At 42.8% G+C, this 22,211-nt stretch overlaps 1 protein-coding gene across 1 annotated transcript; it reads right to left on the bottom strand.

The window, feature by feature from the left end:
* Nucleotides 1–549: 549 nt before the first annotated feature.
* On the bottom strand, nucleotides 550–13,877 carry fam210b (family with sequence similarity 210 member B). Its single transcript, XM_014133974.3, has 3 exons — nucleotides 13,152–13,877; nucleotides 7,346–7,533; nucleotides 550–779 (listed from the first exon to the last, which is right to left on the bottom strand). The coding sequence occupies exons 1-3, from the start codon at nucleotides 13,707–13,709 to the stop codon at nucleotides 560–562; spliced, it is 966 nt and encodes a 321-aa protein (XP_013989449.1). The 5' UTR covers nucleotides 13,710–13,877; the 3' UTR covers nucleotides 550–559.
* Nucleotides 13,878–22,211: the final 8,334 nt, after the last annotated feature.

The following is a 22,211-nucleotide window of genomic DNA, read 5'->3' as shown; positions in this document are numbered from 1 at the left end:
AGGCTGTGGGGGAGGTGGTGGTCTCTGCCAATCAGGCTGTGGGGGAGGTGGTGGTCTCTGCCAATCAGGCTGTGGGTGAAGTGGTGGTGTCTGCCAATCAGGCTGTGGGTGAGGTGGTGGTCTCTGCCAATCAGGCTGTGGGTGCAGTGGTGGTGTCTGCCAATCAGGCTGTGGGTGAGGTGGTGGTGTCTGCCAATCAGGCTGTGGGTGAAGTGGTGGTGTCTGCCAATCAGGCTGTGGGGTAGGTGGTGGTGTCTGCCAATCAGGCTGTGGGGTAGGTGGTGGTGTCTGCCGATCAGGCTGTGGGTGAAGTGGTGGTGTCTGCCAATCAAGCTGTGGGTGAAGTGGTGGTGTCTGCCAATCAGGCTGTGGGTGAGGTGGTGGTGTCTGCCAATCAGGCTGTGGGTGAGGTGGTGGTGTCTGCCAATCAGGCTGTGGGTGAGGTGGTGGTGTCTGCCAATCAGGGTGTGGGTGAGGTGGTGGTTTCTGCCAATCAGGGTGTGGGTGCAGTGGTGGTGTCTGCCAATCAGGGTGTGGGTGAGGTGGTGGTTTCTGCCAATCAGGGTGTGGGGGAGGTGGGGGTCTTGAAGAGGCCAGTCTTTCTGAGGTACCGAACGAGGAGAGGTACCGACACCAGAGTGATGCTGATACGGAGAGGAGCGAAGAGCTTGTGGACGGCGTACGCCAAGACAAACGTACTGGTCCCCGCCGCCAACTTGGACTGAAGCAGAGATTCACTAAAACCTATCTTGTACAGGATGGCAGCCATGTCAATCCCACTGTGGGAGGAAACACACACGTTATTGGAGAGAAGTATAACAGGGATCATTTCATTTTCATCATTATTTTATGATGTGAGGCACTTTGTTACTTGTATTGAAGAGTGCTATACAAAAAGTTCACTTTCATTAAAGAAAAACATGCATAGGCCACTATACATTTTCATTTAACATGGCGACATCTGAAATGGCTTCCTATTCCCTACATAGTGCACTGCAATGTACTAACACAGCACTATAGGGTGCCATTTCTGAATGCATCACGTCTCTCCCCACAGTGATTATCTGGGTTGACAGGGAACTGGAGCGCCATGCTGGCCAGGAAGGTGTTGAGTCCAAGGGCCATATTACTGCCATCAGGGGAAATCTGTGAGCAGGGTGATAATCTAGGCTCAATCCCCCTGGCATGCAGACGACTGGTCACAGCCGGCACAGAGCCAGTAGAGAGCCAGCAGGCAGTCAGAGACAGGAGTCACATAACCGGGCCCACATAACCGGGCCCACATAACCGGGCCCACATAACCGGGCCATGGGTCCACGGCTACAGACAGTCTAACTAACAACGGATTTTCTTACATTACACCATCAGTAGGCTTCTCTCTATAGTCATTAGACCATCAGTAGGCCTTCTCTCTATAGTCATTACACCATCAGTAGGCCTTCTCTCTATAGTCATTACACCATCAGTAGGCCTTCTCTCTATAGTCCATTACACCATCAGTAGAAGGCCTTCTCTCTATAGTCATTACACCATCTGTAGAAGGCCTTCTCTCTATAGTCATTACACCATCAGTAGGCCTTCTCTCTATAGTCATTACACCATCAGTAGGCCTTCTCTCTATAGTCATTACACCATCAGTAGGCCTTCTCTCTATAGTCATTACACCATCAGTAGGCCTTCTCTCTATAGTCATTACACCATCAGTAGAAGGCCTTCTCTCTATAGTCATTACACCATCAGTAGGCCTTCTCTCTATAGTCATTACACCATCAGTAGGCCTTCTCTCTATAGTCATTACACCATCAGTAGGCCTTCTCTCTATAGTCATTACACCATCAGTAGGCCTTCTCTCTATAGTCATTACACCATCAGTAGAAGGCCTTCCTCTATAGTCATTACACCATCAGTAGAAGGCCTTCTCTCTATAGTCATTACACCATCAGTAGGCCTTCTCTCTATAGTCATTACACCATCAGTAGAAGGCCTTCTCTCTATAGTCATTACACCATCAGTAGGCATTCTCTCTATAGTCATTACACCATCAGTAGAAGGCCTTCCCTCTATAGTCATTACACCATCAGTAGGCCTTCTCTCTATAGTCATTACACCATCAGTAGAAGGCCTTCCCTCTATAGTCATTACACCATCAGTAGGCCTTCTCTCTATAGTCATTACACCATCAGTAGAAGGCCTTCTCTCTATAGTCATTACACCATCAGTAGAAGGCCTTCTCTCTATAGTCATTACACCATCAGTAGAAGGCCTTCTCTCTATAGTCATTACACCATCAGTAGGCCTTCTCTCTATAGTCATTACACCATCAGTAGAAGGCCTTCTCTCTATAGTCATTACACCATCAGTAGAAGGCCTTCTCTCTATAGTCATTACACCATCAGTAGAAGGCCTTCTCTCTATAGTCATTACACCATCAGTAGGCCTTCTCTCTATAGTCATTACACCATCAGTAGGCCTTCTCTCTATAGTCATTACACCATCAGTAGGCCTTCTCTCTATAGTCATTACACCATCAGTAGGCCTTCTCTCTATAGTCATTACACCATCAGTAGGCCTTCTCTCTATAGTCATTACACCATCAGTAGAAGACCTTCTCTCTATAGTCATTACACCATCAGTAGAAGACCTTCTCTCTATAGTCATTACACCATCAGTAGAAGGCCTTCTCTCTATAGTCATTACACCATCAGTAGGCCTTCTCTCTATAGTCATTACACCATCAGTAGGCCTTCTCTCTATAGTCATTACACCATCAGTAGAAGGCCTTCTCTCTATAGTCATTACACCATCAGTAGGCCTTCTCTCTATAGTCATTACACCATCAGTAGGCCTTCTCTCTATAGTCATTACACCATCAGTAGAAGGCCTTCTCTCTATAGTCATTACACCATCAGTAGAAGGCCTTCTCTCTATAGTCATTACACCATCAGTAGAAGGCCTTCCCTCTATAGTCATTACACCATCAGTAGAAGGCCTTCTCTCTATAGTCATTACACCATCAGTAGAAGGCCTTCTCTCTATAGTCATTACACCATCAGTAGAAGGCCTTCTCTCTATAGTCATTACACCATCAGTAGAAGGCCTTCTCTCTATAGTCATTACACCATCAGTAGGCCTTCTCTCTATAGTCATTACACCATCAGTAGAAGGCCTTCTCTCTATAGTCATTACACCATCAGTAGAAGGCCTTCTCTCTATAGTCATTACACCATCAGTAGAAGGCCTTCTCTCTATAGTCATTACACCATCAGTAGGCCTTCTCTCTATAGTCATTACACCATCAGTAGGCCTTCTCTCTATAGTCATTACACCATCAGTAGGCATTCTCTCTATAGTCATTACACCATCAGTAGAAGGCCTTCTCTCTATAGTCATTACACCATCAGTAGAAGGCCTTCTCTCTATAGTCATTACACCATCAGTAGAAGGCCTTCTCTCTATAGTCATTACACCATCAGTAGAAGGGCCTTCTCTCTATAGTCATTACACCATCAGTAGAAGGCCTTCTCTCTATAGTCATTACACCATCAGTAGAAGGCCTTCTCTCTATAGTCATTACACCATCAGTAGGCCTTCTCTCTATAGTCATTACACCATCAGTAGAAGGCCTTCTCTCTATAGTCATTACACCATCAGTAGGCCTTCTCTCTATAGTCATTACACCATCAGTAGAAGGCCTTCTCTCTATAGTCATTACACCATCAGTAGAAGGCCTTCTCTCTATAGTCATTACACCATCAGTAGAAGGCCTTCTCTCTATAGTCATTACACCATCAGTAGGCCTTCTCTCTATAGTCATTACACCATCAGTAGGCCTTCTCTCTATAGTCATTACACCATCAGTAGAAGGCCTTCTCTCTATAGTCATTACACCATCAGTAGAATGCCTTCTCTCTATAGTCATTACACCATCAGTAGAAGGCCTTCTCTCTATAGTCATTACACCATCAGTAGAAGCCCTTCTCTCTATAGTCATTACACCATCAGTAGAAGGGCCTTCTCCTCTATAGTCATTACACCATCAGTAGAAGGCCTTCTCTCTATAGTCATTACACCATCAGTAGGCCTTCTCTCTATAGTCATTACACCATCAGTAGAAGGCCTTCTCTCTATAGTCATTACACCATCAGTAGGCCTTCTCTCTATAGTCATTACACCATCAGTAGAAGGCCTTCTCTCTATAGTCATTACACCATCAGTAGAAGGCCTTCTCTCTATAGTCATTACACCATCAGTAGAAGGCCTTCTCTCTATAGTCATTACACCATCAGTAGAATGCCTTCTCTCTATAGTCATTACACCATCAGTAGAAGGCCTTCTCTCTATAGTCATTACACCATCAGTAGAAGGCCTTCTCTCTATAGTCATTACACCATCAGTAGAAGGCCTTCTCTCTATAGTCATTACACCATCAGTAGAAGGCCTTCTCTCTATAGTCATTACACCATCAGTAGAAGGCCTTCTCTCTATAGTCATTACACCATCAGTAGAAGGCCTTCTCTCTATAGTCATTACACCATCAGTAGAAGGCCTTCTCTCTATAGTCATTACACCATCAGTAGAAGGCCTTCTCTCTATAGTCATTACACCATCAGTAGAAGGCCTTCTCTCTATAGTCATTACACCATCAGTAGAAGGCCTTCTCTCTATAGTCATTACACCATCAGTAGCAAGGCCTTCTCTCTATAGTCATTACACCATCAGTAGAAGAGCCTTCTCTCTATAGTCATTACACCATCAGTAGGCCTTCTCTCTATAGTCATTACACCATCAGTAGAAGGCCTTCTCTCTATAGTCATTACACCATCAGTAGGCCTTCTCTCTATAGTCATTACACCATCAGTAGAAGGCCTTCTCTCTATAGTCATTACACCATCAGTAGGCCTTCTCTCTATAGTCATTACACCATCAGTAGTAGGCCTTCTCTCTATAGTCATTACACCATCAGTAGAAGGCCTTCTCTCTATAGTCATTACACCATCAGTAGAAGGCCTTCTCTCTATAGTCATTACACCATCAGTAGGCCTTCTCTCTATAGTCATTACACCATCAGTAGGCCTTCTCTCTATAGTCATTACACCATCAGTAGAAGGCCTTCTCTCTATAGTCATTACACCATCAGTAGGCCTTCTCTCTATAGTCATTACACCATCAGTAGGCTTCTCTCTATAGTCATTACACCATCAGTAGAAGACCTTCTCTCTATAGTCATTACACCATCAGTAGAAGGCCTTCTCTCTATAGTCATTACACCATCAGTAGGCCTTCTCTCTATAGTCATTACACCATCAGTAGAAGGCCTTCTCTCTATAGTCATTACACCATCAGTAGGCCTTCTCTCTATAGTCATTACACCATCAGTAGAAGGCCTTCTCTCTATAGTCATTACACCATCAGTAGGCCTTCTCTCTATAGTCATTACACCATCAGTAGAAGGCCTTCTCTCTATAGTCATTACACCATCAGTAGAAGGCCTTCTCTCTATAGTCATTACACCATCAGTAGGCCTTCTCTCTATAGTCATTACACCATCAGTAGGCCTTCTCTCTATAGTCATTACACCATCAGTAGGCCTTCTCTCTATAGTCATTACACCATCAGTAGAAGGCCTTCTCTCTATAGTCATTACACCATCAGTAGAAGGCCTTCTCTCTATAGTCATTACACCATCAGTAGAAGGCCTTCTCTCTATAGTCATTACACCATCAGTAGAGCCTTCTCTCTATAGTCATTACACCATCAGTAGGCCTTCTCTCTATAGTCATTACACCATCAGTAGGCCTTCTCTCTATAGTCATTACACCATCAGTAGAAGGCCTTCTCTCTATAGTCATTACACCATCAGTAGAAGGCCTTCTCTCTATAGTCATTACACCATCAGTAGAAGGCCTTCTCTCTATAGTCATTACACCATCAGTAGGCCTTCTCTCTATAGTCATTACACCATCAGTAGAAGGCCTTCTCTCTATAGTCATTACACCATCAGTAGAAGGCCTTCTCTCTATAGTCATTACACCATCAGTAGAAGGCCTTCTCTCTATAGTCATTACACCATCAGTAGGGCCTTCTCTCTATAGTCATTACACCATCAGTAGAAGGCCTTCTCTCTATAGTCATTACACCATCAGTAGGGCCTTCTCTCTATAGTCATTACACCATCAGTAGAAGGCCTTCTCCTCTATAGTCATTACACCATCAGTAGAAGGCCTTCTCTCTATAGTCATTACACCATCAGTAGGCCTTCTCTCTATAGTCATTACACCATCAGTAGGCCTTCTCTCTATAGTCATTACACCATCAGTAGGCCTTCTCTCTATAGTCATTACACCATCAGTAGAAGGCCTTCTCTCTATAGTCATTACACCATCAGTAGGCCTTCTCTCTATAGTCATTACACCATCAGTAGAAGGCCTTCTCTCTATAGTCATTACACCATCAGTAGAAGGCCTTCTCTCTATAGTCATTACACCATCAGTAGGCCTTCCCTCTATAGTCATTACACCATCAGTAGGCCTTCTCTCTATAGTCATTACACCATCAGTAGGCCTTCTCTCTATAGTCATTACACCATCAGTAGAAGGCCTTCTCTCTATAGTCATTACACCATCAGTAGGCCTTCTCTCTATAGTCATTACACCATCAGTAGGCCTTCTCTCTATAGTCCATTACACCATCAGTAGAAGGCCTTCTCTCTATAGTCATTACACCATCAGTAGAAGGCCTTCTCTCTATAGTCATTACACCATCAGTAGGCCCCAAGTCACCCTCGTGGCTCCTCTATAGTCATTACACCATCAGTAGTAAGCCTTCTCTCTATAGTCATTACACCATCAGTAGGCCTTCCCTCTATAGTCATTACACCATCAGTAGGCCTTCTCTCTATAGTCATTACACCATCAGTAGGCCTTCTCTCTATAGTCATTACACCATCAGTAGGCCTTCTCTCTATAGTCATTACACCATCAGTAGGCCTTCTCTCTATAGTCATTACACCATCAGTAGGCCTTCTCTCTATAGTCCATTACACCATCAGTAGAAGGCCTTCTCTCTATAGTCATTACACCATCAGTAGAAGGCCTTCTCTCTATAGTCATTACACCATCAGTAGGCTTCTCTCTATAGTCATTACACCATCAGTAGAAGGCCTTCCATCTATATCCAATGCATGTGAAATGACAATGCAGAGTGCTTACAGTGCTATAGAAGTTTAAAATAAATGTATGTCAGGCCTCACACAGTTTGGGATCAACAGAGCCGTGACGACTGGAGGAGACGAATGCAATGTTTTTAAATGTAACAAATAATGTTGAAGTCTTGCTTCATACATTACCTGGACACAGCAAGGTAGAACATTCCCAGAGACATGAGGGAGATGCATATGTGGAAGGAGACTCCAACTGCTCCGTACTCCTTAAACACCTTCTTCAGCTGCTGGGCCTTGCTAGGTTTGTCCTCTTCGGGCTCCGGTACCTTAGGCTCCTCAGGGACCTTGGCTGAGGCTTCCTTTGGAGTCTGGTCCTGGTCGGGTCAGAGAGAAAGAGCGATTGTTTTTTATTTATCCTTTAATTAAAAACTGGGGAACGTCACATTGAGATGGACTCTTTTTAAAGTGTGCCCTGGTCAAGGACTAGCAACACTGGTTCCACATATAAAACAGTAAGACTCAGTTAACATTTTGAAAACGGACTACGATGTGTCAGCCTCAGCCGATGAGTCAGCACAAAATAAACAGAAGCAGGTACAATCAGTCAAATGTACAGGGCATTCGTAAAGTATTAGGACCCCTTCACCTTTTCCACATTTTGTTACGTTACAGCCTTAATGTCAAATGTATTATTTTTCGCTCTTTTCCTAATCAAATATACACACACACACACACACACACACACACTTGCAAATGTATAAAAAAAAGACAAAAAATGAAATATCATATTTACATAAGTATTCAGACCCTTTATCAATATTTTGTTGATGCACCTTTGGCAGCAATTATAGCATTGAGTCTTCTTGGGTATGATGCTACAAGCTTGGCACACCTATATTTGGGGAGTTCCTCCCATTCTTCTCAAGCTCTGTCAGGTTGGATGGGGAGTGTCGCTGCACAGATATTTTCAAGTCTCTCCAGAGATGTTTGATCAGGTTCAAGTCCGGGCTCAGGAAGGTCCCCAAGAACACAGTGGCCTCCATCATTCTTAAATGGAAGAAATTGGAACCACCAAGACTCTGCCAAACTGAGCAATCTGGGGAGAAGGGTCAGGGAGGTGACCAAGAACCCGATGGTCACTCTGACAGAGCGCCAGAGTTCCTCTGTGGAGAAGGGAGAACCTTCCAGAAGGACAACCATCTCCGCAGCACTCCACCAATCAGGCCTTTATGGTAGAGTGGCCAGACGGAAGCCACTCCTCAGTAAAAGGCACATGACAATCTGCTTGGAGATTGCCAAAAGGCACCTAAATACAGACCATGAGAAACAAGATTGTCTGGTCTGATGAAACCAAGATTGTTTGGCCTGAATGCCAAGTCTGGAGGAAACCTGGCACCTCCCTATGGTGAAGCATGGTGGTGGCAGGATCATGCATTTCAGCAGCAGGGACTGGGAGACTAGTCAGGATCGAGGCAAAGATGAACGGAGCAAAGTACAGAGAGATCCTTGATGAAAACCTGCTCCAGAGCGCTCAGGACCTCAGACTGGGGCGAAGATTCACCTTCCAACAGGACAATGACCCGAAGCACACAGCCAAGATATCGCAGGAGTGGCTTCAGGACAAGTCTCAATGTCCTTGAGTGGCCCAGCCAGAGCCCGGACTTGAACATCTCTGGCGTAGAGGTCGACCGATTATGACTTTTCAACGCCGATTATTGGAGGATCAAAAAAAGCCGATATAAATAAAAATCCTCCGATTTAATTGGTATGTAATAATGACAATTACAACAATACTGACTGAACACTTATTTTAACTTAATATAATACATAAATGAAATCAATTTAGCCTCAAATAAATAATGAAACATGTTCAATTTGATTTAAATAATGCAAAAATAAAGTGTTGGAGAAGAAAGTAAAAGTGTAGTATGTGCCATGTGAAAAAGCTAACGTTGAAGTTCCTTGCTCAGAACATGAGAACATACGAAAGCTGGTGGTTCCTTTTAACACGAGTCTTCAATATTCCCATGTAAGAGGTTTTAGGTTGTAGTTATTATAGGAATTATAGGACTATTTCTCTCTATACCATTTGTATTTCATATACCTTTGACTATTGGATGTTCTTATTGGCACTTTAGTATTGCCAGTGTAACAGTATAGCTTCTGTCCCTCTCTTCGCTCCTACCTGGGCTTGAACCAGGAACACATCTAAAACAGCCACCCTCGAAGCATCGTTATCCATTGCTCCACAAAAGCCGCGGCCCTTGCAGAGCAAGGGGAACAACTACTTCAAGGTCTCAGAGTGAGTGACGTCACTGATTGAAACGCTATTAGCGCGCACCGTACTAACTAGCTAGCCATTTCACATCGGTTACACCAGCCTAATCTCGGGAGTTGATAGGCTTGAAGTCATAAACAGCTTAATGCTTGAAGCACAGCGAAGAGCTGCTGGCAAACGCAGGAAAGTGCTGTTTGAATGAATGCTTACGAGCCTGCTGCTGCCTACCACCACTCAGTCAGACTGCTCTATCAAATCAGACTTAATTATAACATAATAACACACAGAAATACGAGCCTTAGGTCATTAATATGGTAGAATCAGGAAACTATCATTTCGAAAACAAAAATGTTATTCTTTCAGTGAAATATGGAACCGTTCCGTATTTTATCTAATGGGTGGCATCCTTATGTCTAAATATTGCTGTTACATTGTACAACCTCAATGTTATGTCATAATTATGTAAAATTCAGGCAAATTAATTACAGTCTTTGTTAGGAATAAATGGTATTCACAGTTCGCAACGAGCCAGGCGGCCCAAACTGCTGCATATACCCTGACTGCTTGCACAGAACACAAGAGAAGTGACACAACTTCCCTAGTTAAAAGAAAGTCAGGTTAGCAGGCAATATTAACTAAATATGCAGGTTTAAAAATATATACTTGTGTACTGATTGTAAGAAAGGCATTGATGTTCATGGTTAGGTACATTGGTGCAACGACAGTGCTTTTTTCGCGAATGCGCTTGTTAAATCATCACCCGTTTGGTGAAGCAGGCTATGATTCAATCAGAAATTAACAGGCACCGAATCGATTATATGCAACGCAGGAGACGCTAGATAAACTAGTAATATTATCAACCATGTTTAGTTAACTAGTGATTGTTAAGATTGATTGTTTTTTATATATTTTTTAATGCTAGCTAGCAACTTACCTTGGCTTCTTGCTGCACTCGCGTGGCAGGCTGACTACCTGTTATGCAGGCTCCTCGTGGAGTGCAATGTAAGGCAGGTGGTTAGAGCGTTGGACTAGTAACCGGAAGGTTGCAAGATCGAATCCCCGAGCTGACAAGGTAAAAATCTGTCGTTCTGCTCCTGAACAAGGCAGTTAACCCACCATTCCTAGGCCGTCATTGAAAATAAGAATTTGTTCTTAAACTGACTTGCCTAGTTAAATAAAGGTAAAAAAACCCCAAAAAAACAGCCACAATCGGTGTCCAGAAATGCCGATTACTGATTGTCCTGAAAATTTGAAATCGGCCCTAATTAATCGGCCATTCCGATGAATCGGTCGACCTCTACTCTGGAGAGATCTGAAAATAGCTTGGCAGCAACACTCTCCATCCAACCTGACAGAGCTTGAGAGGATATGCAGAGTTGAATGGGAGAAACTCCCCAAATACAGGTGTGCCAAGCTTGTAGCATCATACCCATGAAGACTTGAGGCTGTAATCGCTGCCACAGCTGCTTCAACAAATTACTGAGTAAAGGGTCTGAATACTTATGTAAGTCTTTTTTTCTTTTTACAAATTTGCAATTTTTTGCAAAAAAATCAGTTTTTGCTTAGTCATTATGGTGTGTGTGTGTGTAAATTTGGGGGACGACGACAATTTTAATACATTTTAGAATCAGGCTGTAATGTAACAAACTGTGGAAAAAGTCAAGGGGTCTGAATGCTTTCTGAATGCGCTGTACGTAGCCTAAATGTCTCAGCACGCAGGGAAACAAGCATGGGAAGTAGTACATGGACGAGCTGCTCTTCAGGCTACAGTAAAAAAAACACAGCATTATAATAGAAGGCTCTGGAGAAGTCACACTGCAACGGACTCCAATAGATGATAGGTAATGTTATGACCAATAGAAATCTAGAAGTGGCTGCCACTGCAGGGCAGGAAATAACTAGCCCGCATCACCCTCACTGTAATTTTAGAAATATATTTTTATAACAATCAGTCATCCGAATCTCCCTGCTAAAATGTCCTCTAAGCAAGTTTCAACTGAGCACTAAAATAGATAGCCACATGGCTCTGTCCCTTTCCCTCTTGTTGTTTTTCTATTTGACCCAAACAACACGGGGTGAGGCCAGGCCAGTGCAGTGACGCACCACAAGCCTCTCCAACAATAGACAAAGGCTAAAGAGGCAGAGAGAAGGACAGACCCGGACTGCTTTCCAAGCCAGAGAGGAACAGAGCAGAGCAGAGCAGGCAGGGAGCAGCCGTGGGAAGGTCATGTGAGTGAGTGGTATAGGGAGTATTGCCAGGGAGGCGACAAGAACAGAGGGACTGTGTGTGTGTGTGTATGTGTGTGATAACAGCTTTTGAGAGGATGCAGACGGCAGACAAACACACAGCACCACCCTGACCCGGCCCAGCCCGCCACCCTCACAAGCACATCTGCTACTTTGAATGAGGACAAACATACTAGCATTAGTTAAGCCCTCATATGTCATGAACTTCAAGCAGAATGTTGCTATGTTATAGGTGTTAGAAATCCAGAAAATTAGGCCTCTACGTTGCAGGGGCTTCCAGCTAAAGAACAAGTCTTTACCGTGGACCTCACAGCAGTCCTATTAACACAACATTATGTCTATTCCCATCTGTCCACGGACAGTTTTTCCTTTTAATGATGACTCAGGACCTTGTGTCAATGTTCCTGCTGTTTTCAGAACAAACCAGTTATAGCGGAAAGGGGAAATGATTATGATTTACTAAAACAAGAGTATACTCGATTTTTCCCTAGAGTGCATCATATCCTCAATGTATTTATTACAGGCTCATAATAGATGAGTAGAACTTGACTGAAGCGGTGGCCTATGGGTGCGTTCGTATATTCTCTCTGGCTATCTACTCCGATTTCAGAGCTCTCTCGTCTGAGTGCGCAGAATAACTGATGAATTTACAAACGCTCGTTGAATATGGCCGGTGTCAGTAAACGTCGGGGGGGGGGGGGGGGGAAACGTAATTCAATTGTTGCCAGCAGCACAGTTACAGTCACCAACGCTCTGGGTAACATGGAAACATCCTAACCAGGTCTGCTAGGGCGAGTAAAATGTTCAGTGAGCTGTTCTCTCATTGTGTCTGGAAGTAGCTAGCTGACTTTAGCCAGTTAGCTCGGGTGTTTGACCACCGTTTTGAGATCAACCCAACTCCTCCACCAGACCTTCCAGTGTGCGCTCTGAACGCTCAGAGAAACGCTCACTGGACAAGGGAAATAGAAGCGGTAATGAAGATGAATAACACGTTATACATCATCCAGAGTAGTTTTAAGTTTCCTGATAATTGTATCCAATAATTGCCTATAGGTTTTTGTACACCAATCTACCTATAGCTAGCTATAAAGTAGAAGCCCACAGGGACAGCATTAGGCCTCCTTTCCCTTCTGATCCACCCGGTAGCCTGACATCACGTTAAACAGACAGCCGTCTCTGCGCGTCATGTTACTTACATAACATAGTTGCAATGTACTGGACTGACTTCATAATGTGGAGTAGGCCAATTACTTGTAACAAACTAGTATTTCAATCCGTGTAGAAATGTAATGAGTGTGTGATTTATCAAAACAACAGGCAGAGAACAGCAGCTGTTGACTCGACAACCCTGCGCGGGTTCACGTCGTATTGTTTGGTGTAGCTAAGTGGGGCATGATTGCTGGTCAAACATGGTTACATTCAGTGACACGGAGGTTAAACAAATACCATTCAAAGTTGAACATTTACCCCTTTGAGAACTGCGGTCGGGTCTTCCAGGCCTTTCGGCGCGGCAGCAACAGAGGACAGACCCCTCATTGGTACAGTCGATGTGGGACAGACGCGATGCCTGCAGACTTTCGCACCAGACGTCAACAAAACAGCTTCACGTCCATCTATATGTCGTTTCTGTCTGTTTTGGCCTCCTGTCGTCCGATGTAGCGGTAAGCTAGTGTTACAATATGTAGGGCTGAAGATAGTTTTGTTGGAGAAATTAAAAGCGAACAGGGTTACACGAGGTAATTGTTCCCGATGCGTGATTATGAAACGAACCGAGTCCCAGTTTTTGATGGAAAACATGTCCTTCTCCCTCTTTTCTCGCTGTCCATCAGGTGAAAGTGCAGAACCGTCCCGACCACCACGGACATGTCCACAAAACGCTCGGGAGCAATTGAACGTATGTATGTTACGCAACGGCCAGGTAACGTCAGCTGGTCTGTGGGTTTCAAGTTGCGCCGCTGTCCTCCTGGTCGTGGAGTTTAAACCCAACGCCGTGGCCGACAGCCTAGCTCCACGACACAAAAACATGCTTCCCGTCGCAAAAACTACACACAAAGCCCGGTCTAGAAAGCGGATGAATTCAAATAACAATGAACATTAGACGAGGACGCTAATAAAGGTTTAGAAGAATAGCGTAGACATGAATAACAGGTTGATAGCGCTGTCAACACGCTGTCCTCATCTCCTCTGCTGATTACAGTGACACAGCCAATGAGGACATACACTGTTCCACCAATAACGAGCCCGTTTGGAAGGAGTAAAAACCTTAAAGTTACAACAATACATGTAACCTACATTATACCCTATGTAGTTGCGCACTCACTGATCCTTGCTATAGTGACATGGAGCCTAATATTACGTGATAGGCTAGATCAAAATGAAATGTAGGCAACATTACGGCTATGTATTTACCATAATTATGCATATTTAACTATGTTTGGAAGCAGACAATAGACCATTTATAAACTGTCATTTTAAACCAATATGTGATCAATATCAACAACAAATGCTATGTTTGCCACTGCATTTAATCAGCCCTCTCCTCTCTCCCTGTTTACCACAGTAGGACAGTGCGTGTCTAGTGCGTGTCTAACGTCATATTCCCCGGTGCTTTACAGCTGTAATATGAAGCTCCAGCCAGTCATACTAATGATAGCGCTGCCTCGTCTTGGACTGAAGGAAGTTAGATGTTGAATAATCTAAAATGGTGTGGCTCAGTTAGTTAAAGAGCCATACTGTTATAATGTTCACTCTTACTGTTATAATGTTCACTCCTACTGTTATAAACATGTTCACTCCTACTGTTATAATGTTCACTCTTACTGTTATAATGTTCACTCCTACTGTTATAAACATGTTCACTCTTACTGTTATAATGTTCACTCCTACTGTTATAATGTTCACTCTTACTGTTATAATGTTCACTCCTACTGTTATAATGTTCACTCTTACTGTTATAATGTTCACTCTTACTGTTATAATGTTCACTCCTACTGTTATAATGTTCACTCTTACTGTTATAATGTTCACTCTTACTGTTATAATGTTCACTCCTACTGTTATAATGTTCACTCTTACTGTTATAATGTTCACTCTTACTGTTATAATGTTCACTCTTACTGTTATAATGTTCACTCCTACTGTTATAAACATGTTCACTCCTACTGTTATAATGTTCACTCCTACTGTTATAAACATGTTCACTCTTACTGTTATAAACATGTTCACTCCTACTGTTATAATCATGTTCACTCCTACTGTTATAATGTTCACTCCTACTGTTATAAACATGTTCACTCCTACTGTTATAAACATGTTCACTCTTACTGTTATAATGTTCACTCCTACTGTTATAAACATGTTCACTCTTACTGTTATAATGTTCACTCCTACTGTTATAAACATGTTCACTCCTACTGTTATAAACATGTTCACTCCTACTGTTATAATGTTCACTCCTACTGTTATAAACATGTTCACTCTTACTGTTATAAACATGTTCACTCCTACTGTTATAATCATGTTCACTCCTACTGTTATAATGTTCACTCCTACTGTTATAAACATGTTCACTCCTACTGTTATAATGTTCACTCCTACTGTTATAAACATGTTCACTCCTACTGTTATAATGTTCACTCCTACTGTTATAAACATGTTCACTCTTACTGTTATAAACATGTTCACTCCTACTGTTATAATGTTCACTCCTACTGTTATAATCATGTTCACTCCTACTGTTATAATGTTCACTCCTACTGTTATAAACATGTTCACTCCTACTGTTATAAACATGTTCACTCCTACTGTTATAAACATGTTCACTCCTACTGTTATAAACATGTTCACTCTTACTGTTATAATGTTCACTCCTACTGTTATAAACATGTTCACTCCTACTGTTATAAACATGTTCACTCCTACTGTTATAAACATGTTCACTCCTACTGTTATAAACATGTTCACTCCTACTGTTATAAACATGTTCACTCTTACTGTTATAATGTTCACTCTTACTGTTATAAACATGTTCACTCTTACTGTTATAAACATGTTCACTCTTACTGTTATAAACATGTTCACTCTTACTGTTATAATGTTCACTCTTACTGTTATAAACATGTTCACTCTTACTGTTATAAACATGTTCACTCCTACTGTTATAAACATGTTCACTCCTACTGTTATAAACATGTTCACTCCTACTGTTATAAACATGTTCACTCTTACTGTTATAAACATGTTCACTCCTACTGTTATAAACATGTTCACTCCTACTGTTATAATGTTCACTCCTACTGTTATAAACATGTTCACTCCTACTGTTATAAACATGTTCACTCCTACTGTTATAAACATGTTCACTCTTACTGTTATAAACATGTTCACTCCTACTGTTATAAACATGTTCACTCCTACTGTTATAAACATGTTCACTCCTACTGTCGCTCTATAGTTTAGAGAAAATACCAGTATTATTCCATAGCATCACTTCAAGCAATAATATTACTGCACTCATAGAGTTGGTCTACAGTTGTTACCTCATGTTTCATGCTCTATCCTGTAGCCTGCCCTGCGGGTCTACCAACTGGAAACCAACTCCATTTTTTACATGTTTTATCTCGAGCAGATACTAATTGTGTCGATACAGATAAGGTTATCCACATGATCAGTTACACTATGGATGAGTGGAGGCGTTGCCAAGCAACTGAATTTCTGCCTTTGCAGTATGTAATGCATGTCCTTGCTGTGTGTGTATTTGGACTTTGTGGAAGTGTGTCAGTATAGGATAGTTGCATGTCTGCATGGTGGGTGGAAGTTCAAAAGTCAGTCTGTCTTTCTTTCACAAGAAGTGGATGCATGCATGGTTAAACCACATGACAAACAAGTCTTAAACGGAACTTTCTCACCTAGTTAGCTCTTAGATTATGATTTGAATACTGGTATAAAACTTTTTCTGTTACTGAGAGCTGGCAAGCAACCATTGAAAACAACCTATTGCTAGGGCTACAACTGTACTACATAACTCCTTACCACCATTCCCACTAAACATCAACAGGGCAGGGGAGTTATTATTACTGCTGAAGTCTGTATATCTGTTTGGTGTGTTCTCAAATAAAAAAATACACATTTTTATAGTAGACCCCAACACACACACACACACACACACACACACACACACACACACACACACACACACACACACACACACACACACACACCGCACACACGCACACACACACACACAAACAAACACACAAACACCGGAAACTGTTGATCTTGAAAAACCCAGCAGCGTTGCAGTTCTTGACACCCTCAAACCATTGGGGCCTGGCAACTACTACCATACCCTGTTCAAAGGCACTTAAATATTTGCCCATTCACCCTCTGAATGGAACATACACACAATCCAAGTCTCAATTGTCTCAAGGCTTTAAAATCCTTCTTTAACCTGTCTCCTCCCCTTCATCTACACTGATTTGAAGTGGATTTAACAGGTGACATCAATAAGGGATCATAGCTTTCACCTGGAAAGACCAGGTGTTCCTAGTATTTTTTTACACTCAGTGTATAGAGCAAGTAAAATCATACTGCTGAAACAACATTAAATAGTCTCAACCATATGCCCACTTCTTGTTTTTTTAAATTATGTTATAGAGCATGAAAATAGGATGTTACCCAATACGTGAAAGGCCACAGTCAGTGAATCGCCACAACGTGCAGACTCCGCAAACAACTCACAAACAACAACTGTGGTTTATTGTCACTGCAAACGCTCAGCAAGATGCAGACTGGCTGCCATGTATCACATAATCACTGCAATGAACATACCTGTCTGTCTAAACCTAGCATGCTGATAGAAAGCAGACACAAACCCTCTTCTGTGACTGCTTTGTGACATACTGTAGGGGGCAAGTTGACAAACCAGAAGATCTGGTACTGTAGACAAATAGCTGCAGTAACGTGTGGGGACACAATATTTCCCTGTTCCATCAGACACTCTATTGCTTGCTCTTTATTTGTCTCGCCATGACGATCGTTTTACTCGTTCCAGTTACAGACACAGGGTATGTGTTTGAAATGGCACCCTGTTTTCTCTATAGTGCACTGCTTGGGGCCCGGGACAGCTCTCACTGTGACTGTAGATAACAGATAGGCTGTTTCTGATCTTAAGAAATATATAAATGTACACTCATCGGCCAGTTTATTAGGTCCATCCATCTAGTACCGGGTCGAACCTCCCTTTGCCATTAGAGCAGCATGAATAACTCTACCTACATGTACATATTACCTCAATTATCTCGACTAACCGGTGCCCCCGCACATTGACTCTTTACCGGTACCCCTTGTATATAGCCTCGCTATTGTTATTTTACTGCTGCTCTATAATTATTTGTTACTTTTATTTGTTATTTTTTAGGTATTTTTCTTAAAACTACATTGTTGGTTAAGGGCTTATAAGTAAGCATTTCACTGTAAGGTCTGTTGTATTCGGCACATGTGACAAATCAAATTTGATTTGATTCTTCGGGGCATTCTACAAGGTGTCGGAAACTTTCCACAAGAATGTTAGTCCATGCTGATGCGATGGCATCACGCATTTGCTGCAGATTGGATGGCGGTACATTCATGCTGCGAACAGCCCGTTCCATCTCTTTTTGGTTGAGGTCTGAGGACTGCATAGGCTACTCGCTGTCATGTTCCAGGCGATGTTTTTCCACTCCTCAACTGTCCAGTGTTGGTGATCGTGTGCCCTCTGGAGCCGCTTCTTCTAGTTTTTAGCCAATAGGAGTGGAATCCTGTGTGGTCGTCTGCTGCAATAGCCCATCCGTGACAAGGACCGATGAGTTGTGTGTTCCGAGATTGCCGTTCTGCACACCACTGTTGTACTGCTCCATTATTTGTGGCCCGCCTGTTAGCTTGCAGCATTCTTGCCATTCTCCTTCGACATCTCTCATCAATGAGCTGTTTTCGCCCACAGGACTGCCACTGATTGGATGGTTTTTCTTTGTCGCACCATTCTCGGTAAACCTTAGACACCGTCGTGCGTGAAAAGCCCAGTAGGGCGTTTCTGAGATACTGGATCTGGCACGCCCGGCACCGACACTCATGCTCAATGTCGCTTAGGTCACTTGTTTTTCTGATTTTAACATTCAATTGAACAGTAACTGAATGCCTCGATGCCTGTCTGCCTGCTTTTTATAACAAGCCACGGCCACGTGGCTCACTGTCTGTAGGAGCGATCCATTTTCGTGAAAGTGGTGGTGTACCGAATAAACTGTCAGGTGAGTGTATATGCTAATTTACAATATAAATCAGGGAATTGGATTCTTCATTCCAGTCTTGAGTTCACACAGCTCCTATCTTTATTACAGTTTACTGTTTCTTTTTTACCAGAGCACCAGTTTTCCAAAACAATTTTTTTCTCAAAATGGTATTATCATTTGCTTGCAGCTTAATCCTCTATATATTTATGTTCAGTAGAATATGGTAAACAGATGTAAACCAATATCAAACATCATTACTCATCCATAATCTGTCAGAGCAGTTAAGAGATTCTGAATCAGTCAGGGAACTGTTTAAGTGCATACCCTGCTAACCTGGGTTATTTGGCATAACGGTGCCCCACACTGAATCTTGGGAACACAGCAGAGAGAGGTTCTGACCCCACTAAGCCACCGTACCCAAAATTAGCAGGGTGGAACTCTCAATGGAATAGAACTCTTAGATCTCTCAATTAGAATCAGAATGTTTAGAACTGGAACTCATTCTACTTCTATGGGAGAACTCCTAGTCCTGAGAGGAGCAGTGGGGACTGAGGGACTGGGGTTTGTGCCAACTGGCCCAGTCTGAATGGAACACAGTAGAGCCTAAAGGACAACACAGCCCAAAGAGATTAGGTTAATGCAGAACCTGTATCATATCATTTAGGTCCATTGTCCCTCTTTTATGGCTGTGAGTGTCTCTCTATTTCCTTCTCTGTATCTGCATGGTGGCCTACATTCACAAGACAAATATTTGGCAGAGTAAGATAACATGCTGAACGTCTGACACAGATCTATAAGGCTTTGTTTCACTCTATTACGGTACTACAGTACATGTATTCAAGTCTCATAGCTTTGAGACTGAAACTATAAGCTGTGAAGAGGCCAAAATGTCAATGGATTTATTTTTTTTTCTCTCTTTTTCTTTCTCTCTCTCTTTCTCTTTTCCTTCTTTCTTTCTTTCTCCCTCTTTTTCTTTCTCTGTCTCGCTCATGAGTTATGGCTGTGACGGATACTGGCAGTCTGCATGCAGCCTATAGTGTGGGACCCTAGCGACCCCACAGCATAGACAGTGAATTGGTATTTCTTCTGAGAGGAGCAGAGGTCCTCTGCCAACACCAAGAGCCTGACAGCTGCTGAACGGATGGCAGAGGGCCGTCTTTCTCTCTGCACAGACACACCAAGGCTGACATAGAGGAGAGGACAATTAGGGTTGGGGGGGGGGGGGGGGGGGGGACTATACATTGAAGACAACGAAATGCTCAAAATATACCATTTATTCAAAATATGTTAATGCTACCATCAGTATTTTCCAGTAATTACAAAATCAGTCGTTTTTAATAGTTTTCCTTATTAACAACTTATGTTAATAATTCAGCACATCTAGGCCTGATAGACAAGCATTGGCTGCAACAATAGGAAAGAGCAGTCGGAGAGGCATTTTTGTAAACTTGGGTCCACTGGTCACATAATATATTTCAGATTTCAAACATTTGCACCCCTGGGAATTCATACTTAGACGTACAGTGAAAAAGGATATGCCCCCTTTCTGATTTTTCTCCATTGTTGCATATTTTTTATACTGAATGTTAGCAGGTCTTCAACCAAAACCTACTATTACATAACGGGAACCTGAGTTTACAAAGAACAACAAAATGGATAGTTATTTAATTTATTTAATTAATAAATGGGACCCATGTCATCCCAAAAAAATTATACTTTTCAACCATCTGTCCATAGAACATTCTTCCAGAAGTCTTGATGATCGTCATTTTGGCAAACTTGAGTAAACTTTTTGGACATGGGTTCCATTACATATGCCTAGTGGTTAGAGTGTAGGGACGGCAGGTAGCCTAGTGGTTAGAGTGTAGGGACGGCAGGTAGCCTAGTGGTTAGAGTGTAGGGACGGCAGGTAGCCTAGTGGTTAGAGTGTAGGGACGGCAGGTAGCCTAGTGGTTAGAGTGTAGGGACGGCAGGTAGCCTAGTGGTTAGAGTGTAGGGACGGCAGGTAGCCTAGTGGTTAGAGTGTAGGGACGGCAGGTAGCCTAGTGGTTAGAGTGTAGGGACGGCAGGTAGCCTAGTGGTTAGAGTGTAGGGACGGCAGGTAGCCTAGTGGTTAGAGTGTAGGGACGGCAGGTAGCCTAGTGGTTAGAGTGTAGGGACGGCAGGTAGCCTAGTGGTTAGAGTGTAGGGACGGCAGGTAGCCTAGTGGTTAGAGTGTAGGGACGGCAGGTAGCCTAGTGGTTAGAGTGTAGGGACGGCAGGTAGCCTAGTGGTTAGAGTGTAGGGACGGCAGGTAGCCTAGTGGTTAGAGTGTAGGGACGGCAGGTAGCCTAGTGGTTAGAGTGTAGGGACGGCAGGTAGCCTAGTGGTTAGAGTGTAGGGACGGCAGGTAGCCTAGTGGTTAGAGTGTAGGGACGGCAGGTAGTCTAGTGGTTAGTGCGTTGGACTAGTAACTGAAAGGTTGCAAGATTGAATCCCCGAGCTGACAAGGTATAAATATGTCGTTCTGCCCCTGAACAAGGCACTGTTCCTAGGCCGTCATTGTAAATAAGAATTTGTTCTTAACTGACTTACCTAGTTAAATAAAGGTTCAATAAAAAAACTAAATTGTTTTTATACCTGGCGAAAACGAAACAGCATTTGACAGTAAAAACCTCATTCCAATGGTCAAGCATGGTGGTGGTAGTGTGATGGTCTGGGGATGCTTTTCTGTCTCAGGACCTGGACCACTTGCCTTAATAGAGGGAACCATGAATTCTGCTCTGTATCAGAGAATTCTACAGGAGAATGTCAGGCCATCTGTCTGTGAGCTGAAGTTGAAGTGCAGCTGGGTCATGCAGCAAGACAATGATCCCAAACACACAATCAAGTCTACATAAAAATGGCTCAAGAGCAACACATTTGAAGATTGGAATGACCTAGTCCCAATTGAGATGTTGTGGCAGGACTTGAAACAAGCATTTCATGCTTGAAAACCCACAAATGTCACTGAGTTAAAGCATTTCTGCATGGAAGAGTGGGCCAAAATTCCTCCACAGCGATGTGAGAGACTGATCAACAACTACAGGAAGTGTTTGGTTGAAGTCATTGCAGCTAAAGGTGGAACAACCAGTTATTGAGTGTAAGGAGGCAATTACTTTTTCACACAGGGGCATTGGGTGTTGCATAACTTTGTTTATGAAATAAATGAAATAAAGTATGTAATTGTTGTGTTATTTGTTCACTCAGGTTTCCTTCATCTAATATCAGGTTTTGGTTGAAG

Source organism: Salmo salar, chromosome 12 (genome assembly GCF_965601325.2).
Source record: "Salmo salar chromosome 12, fSalSal1, whole genome shotgun sequence".
In the NCBI taxonomy this organism is placed as follows: Eukaryota; Metazoa; Chordata; class Actinopteri; order Salmoniformes; family Salmonidae; genus Salmo; species Salmo salar.
The sequence above is the reverse complement of the archived record's forward strand: the minus strand, read 5'-3'. Positions and strand labels throughout refer to the sequence as shown.

What these genes read in the sequence shown, in the direction of transcription:
- fam210b (XM_014133974.3), bottom strand. Translation starts at nt 13,709, where the DNA reads ATGTTTTTGTGTCGTGGAGCTAGGCTGTCGGCCACGGCGTTGGGTTTA. An exon ending in CGACCGCAGTTCTCAAAGGG is followed by an intron (nt 7,534 to 13,151) that starts GTAAATGTTCAA and finishes TGACCCGACCAG; the next exon opens with GACCAGACTCCAAAGGAAGC. An exon ending in TTCTACCTTGCTGTGTCCAG is followed by an intron (nt 780 to 7,345) that starts GTAATGTATGAA and finishes TTCCTCCCACAG; the next exon opens with TGGGATTGACATGGCTGCCA.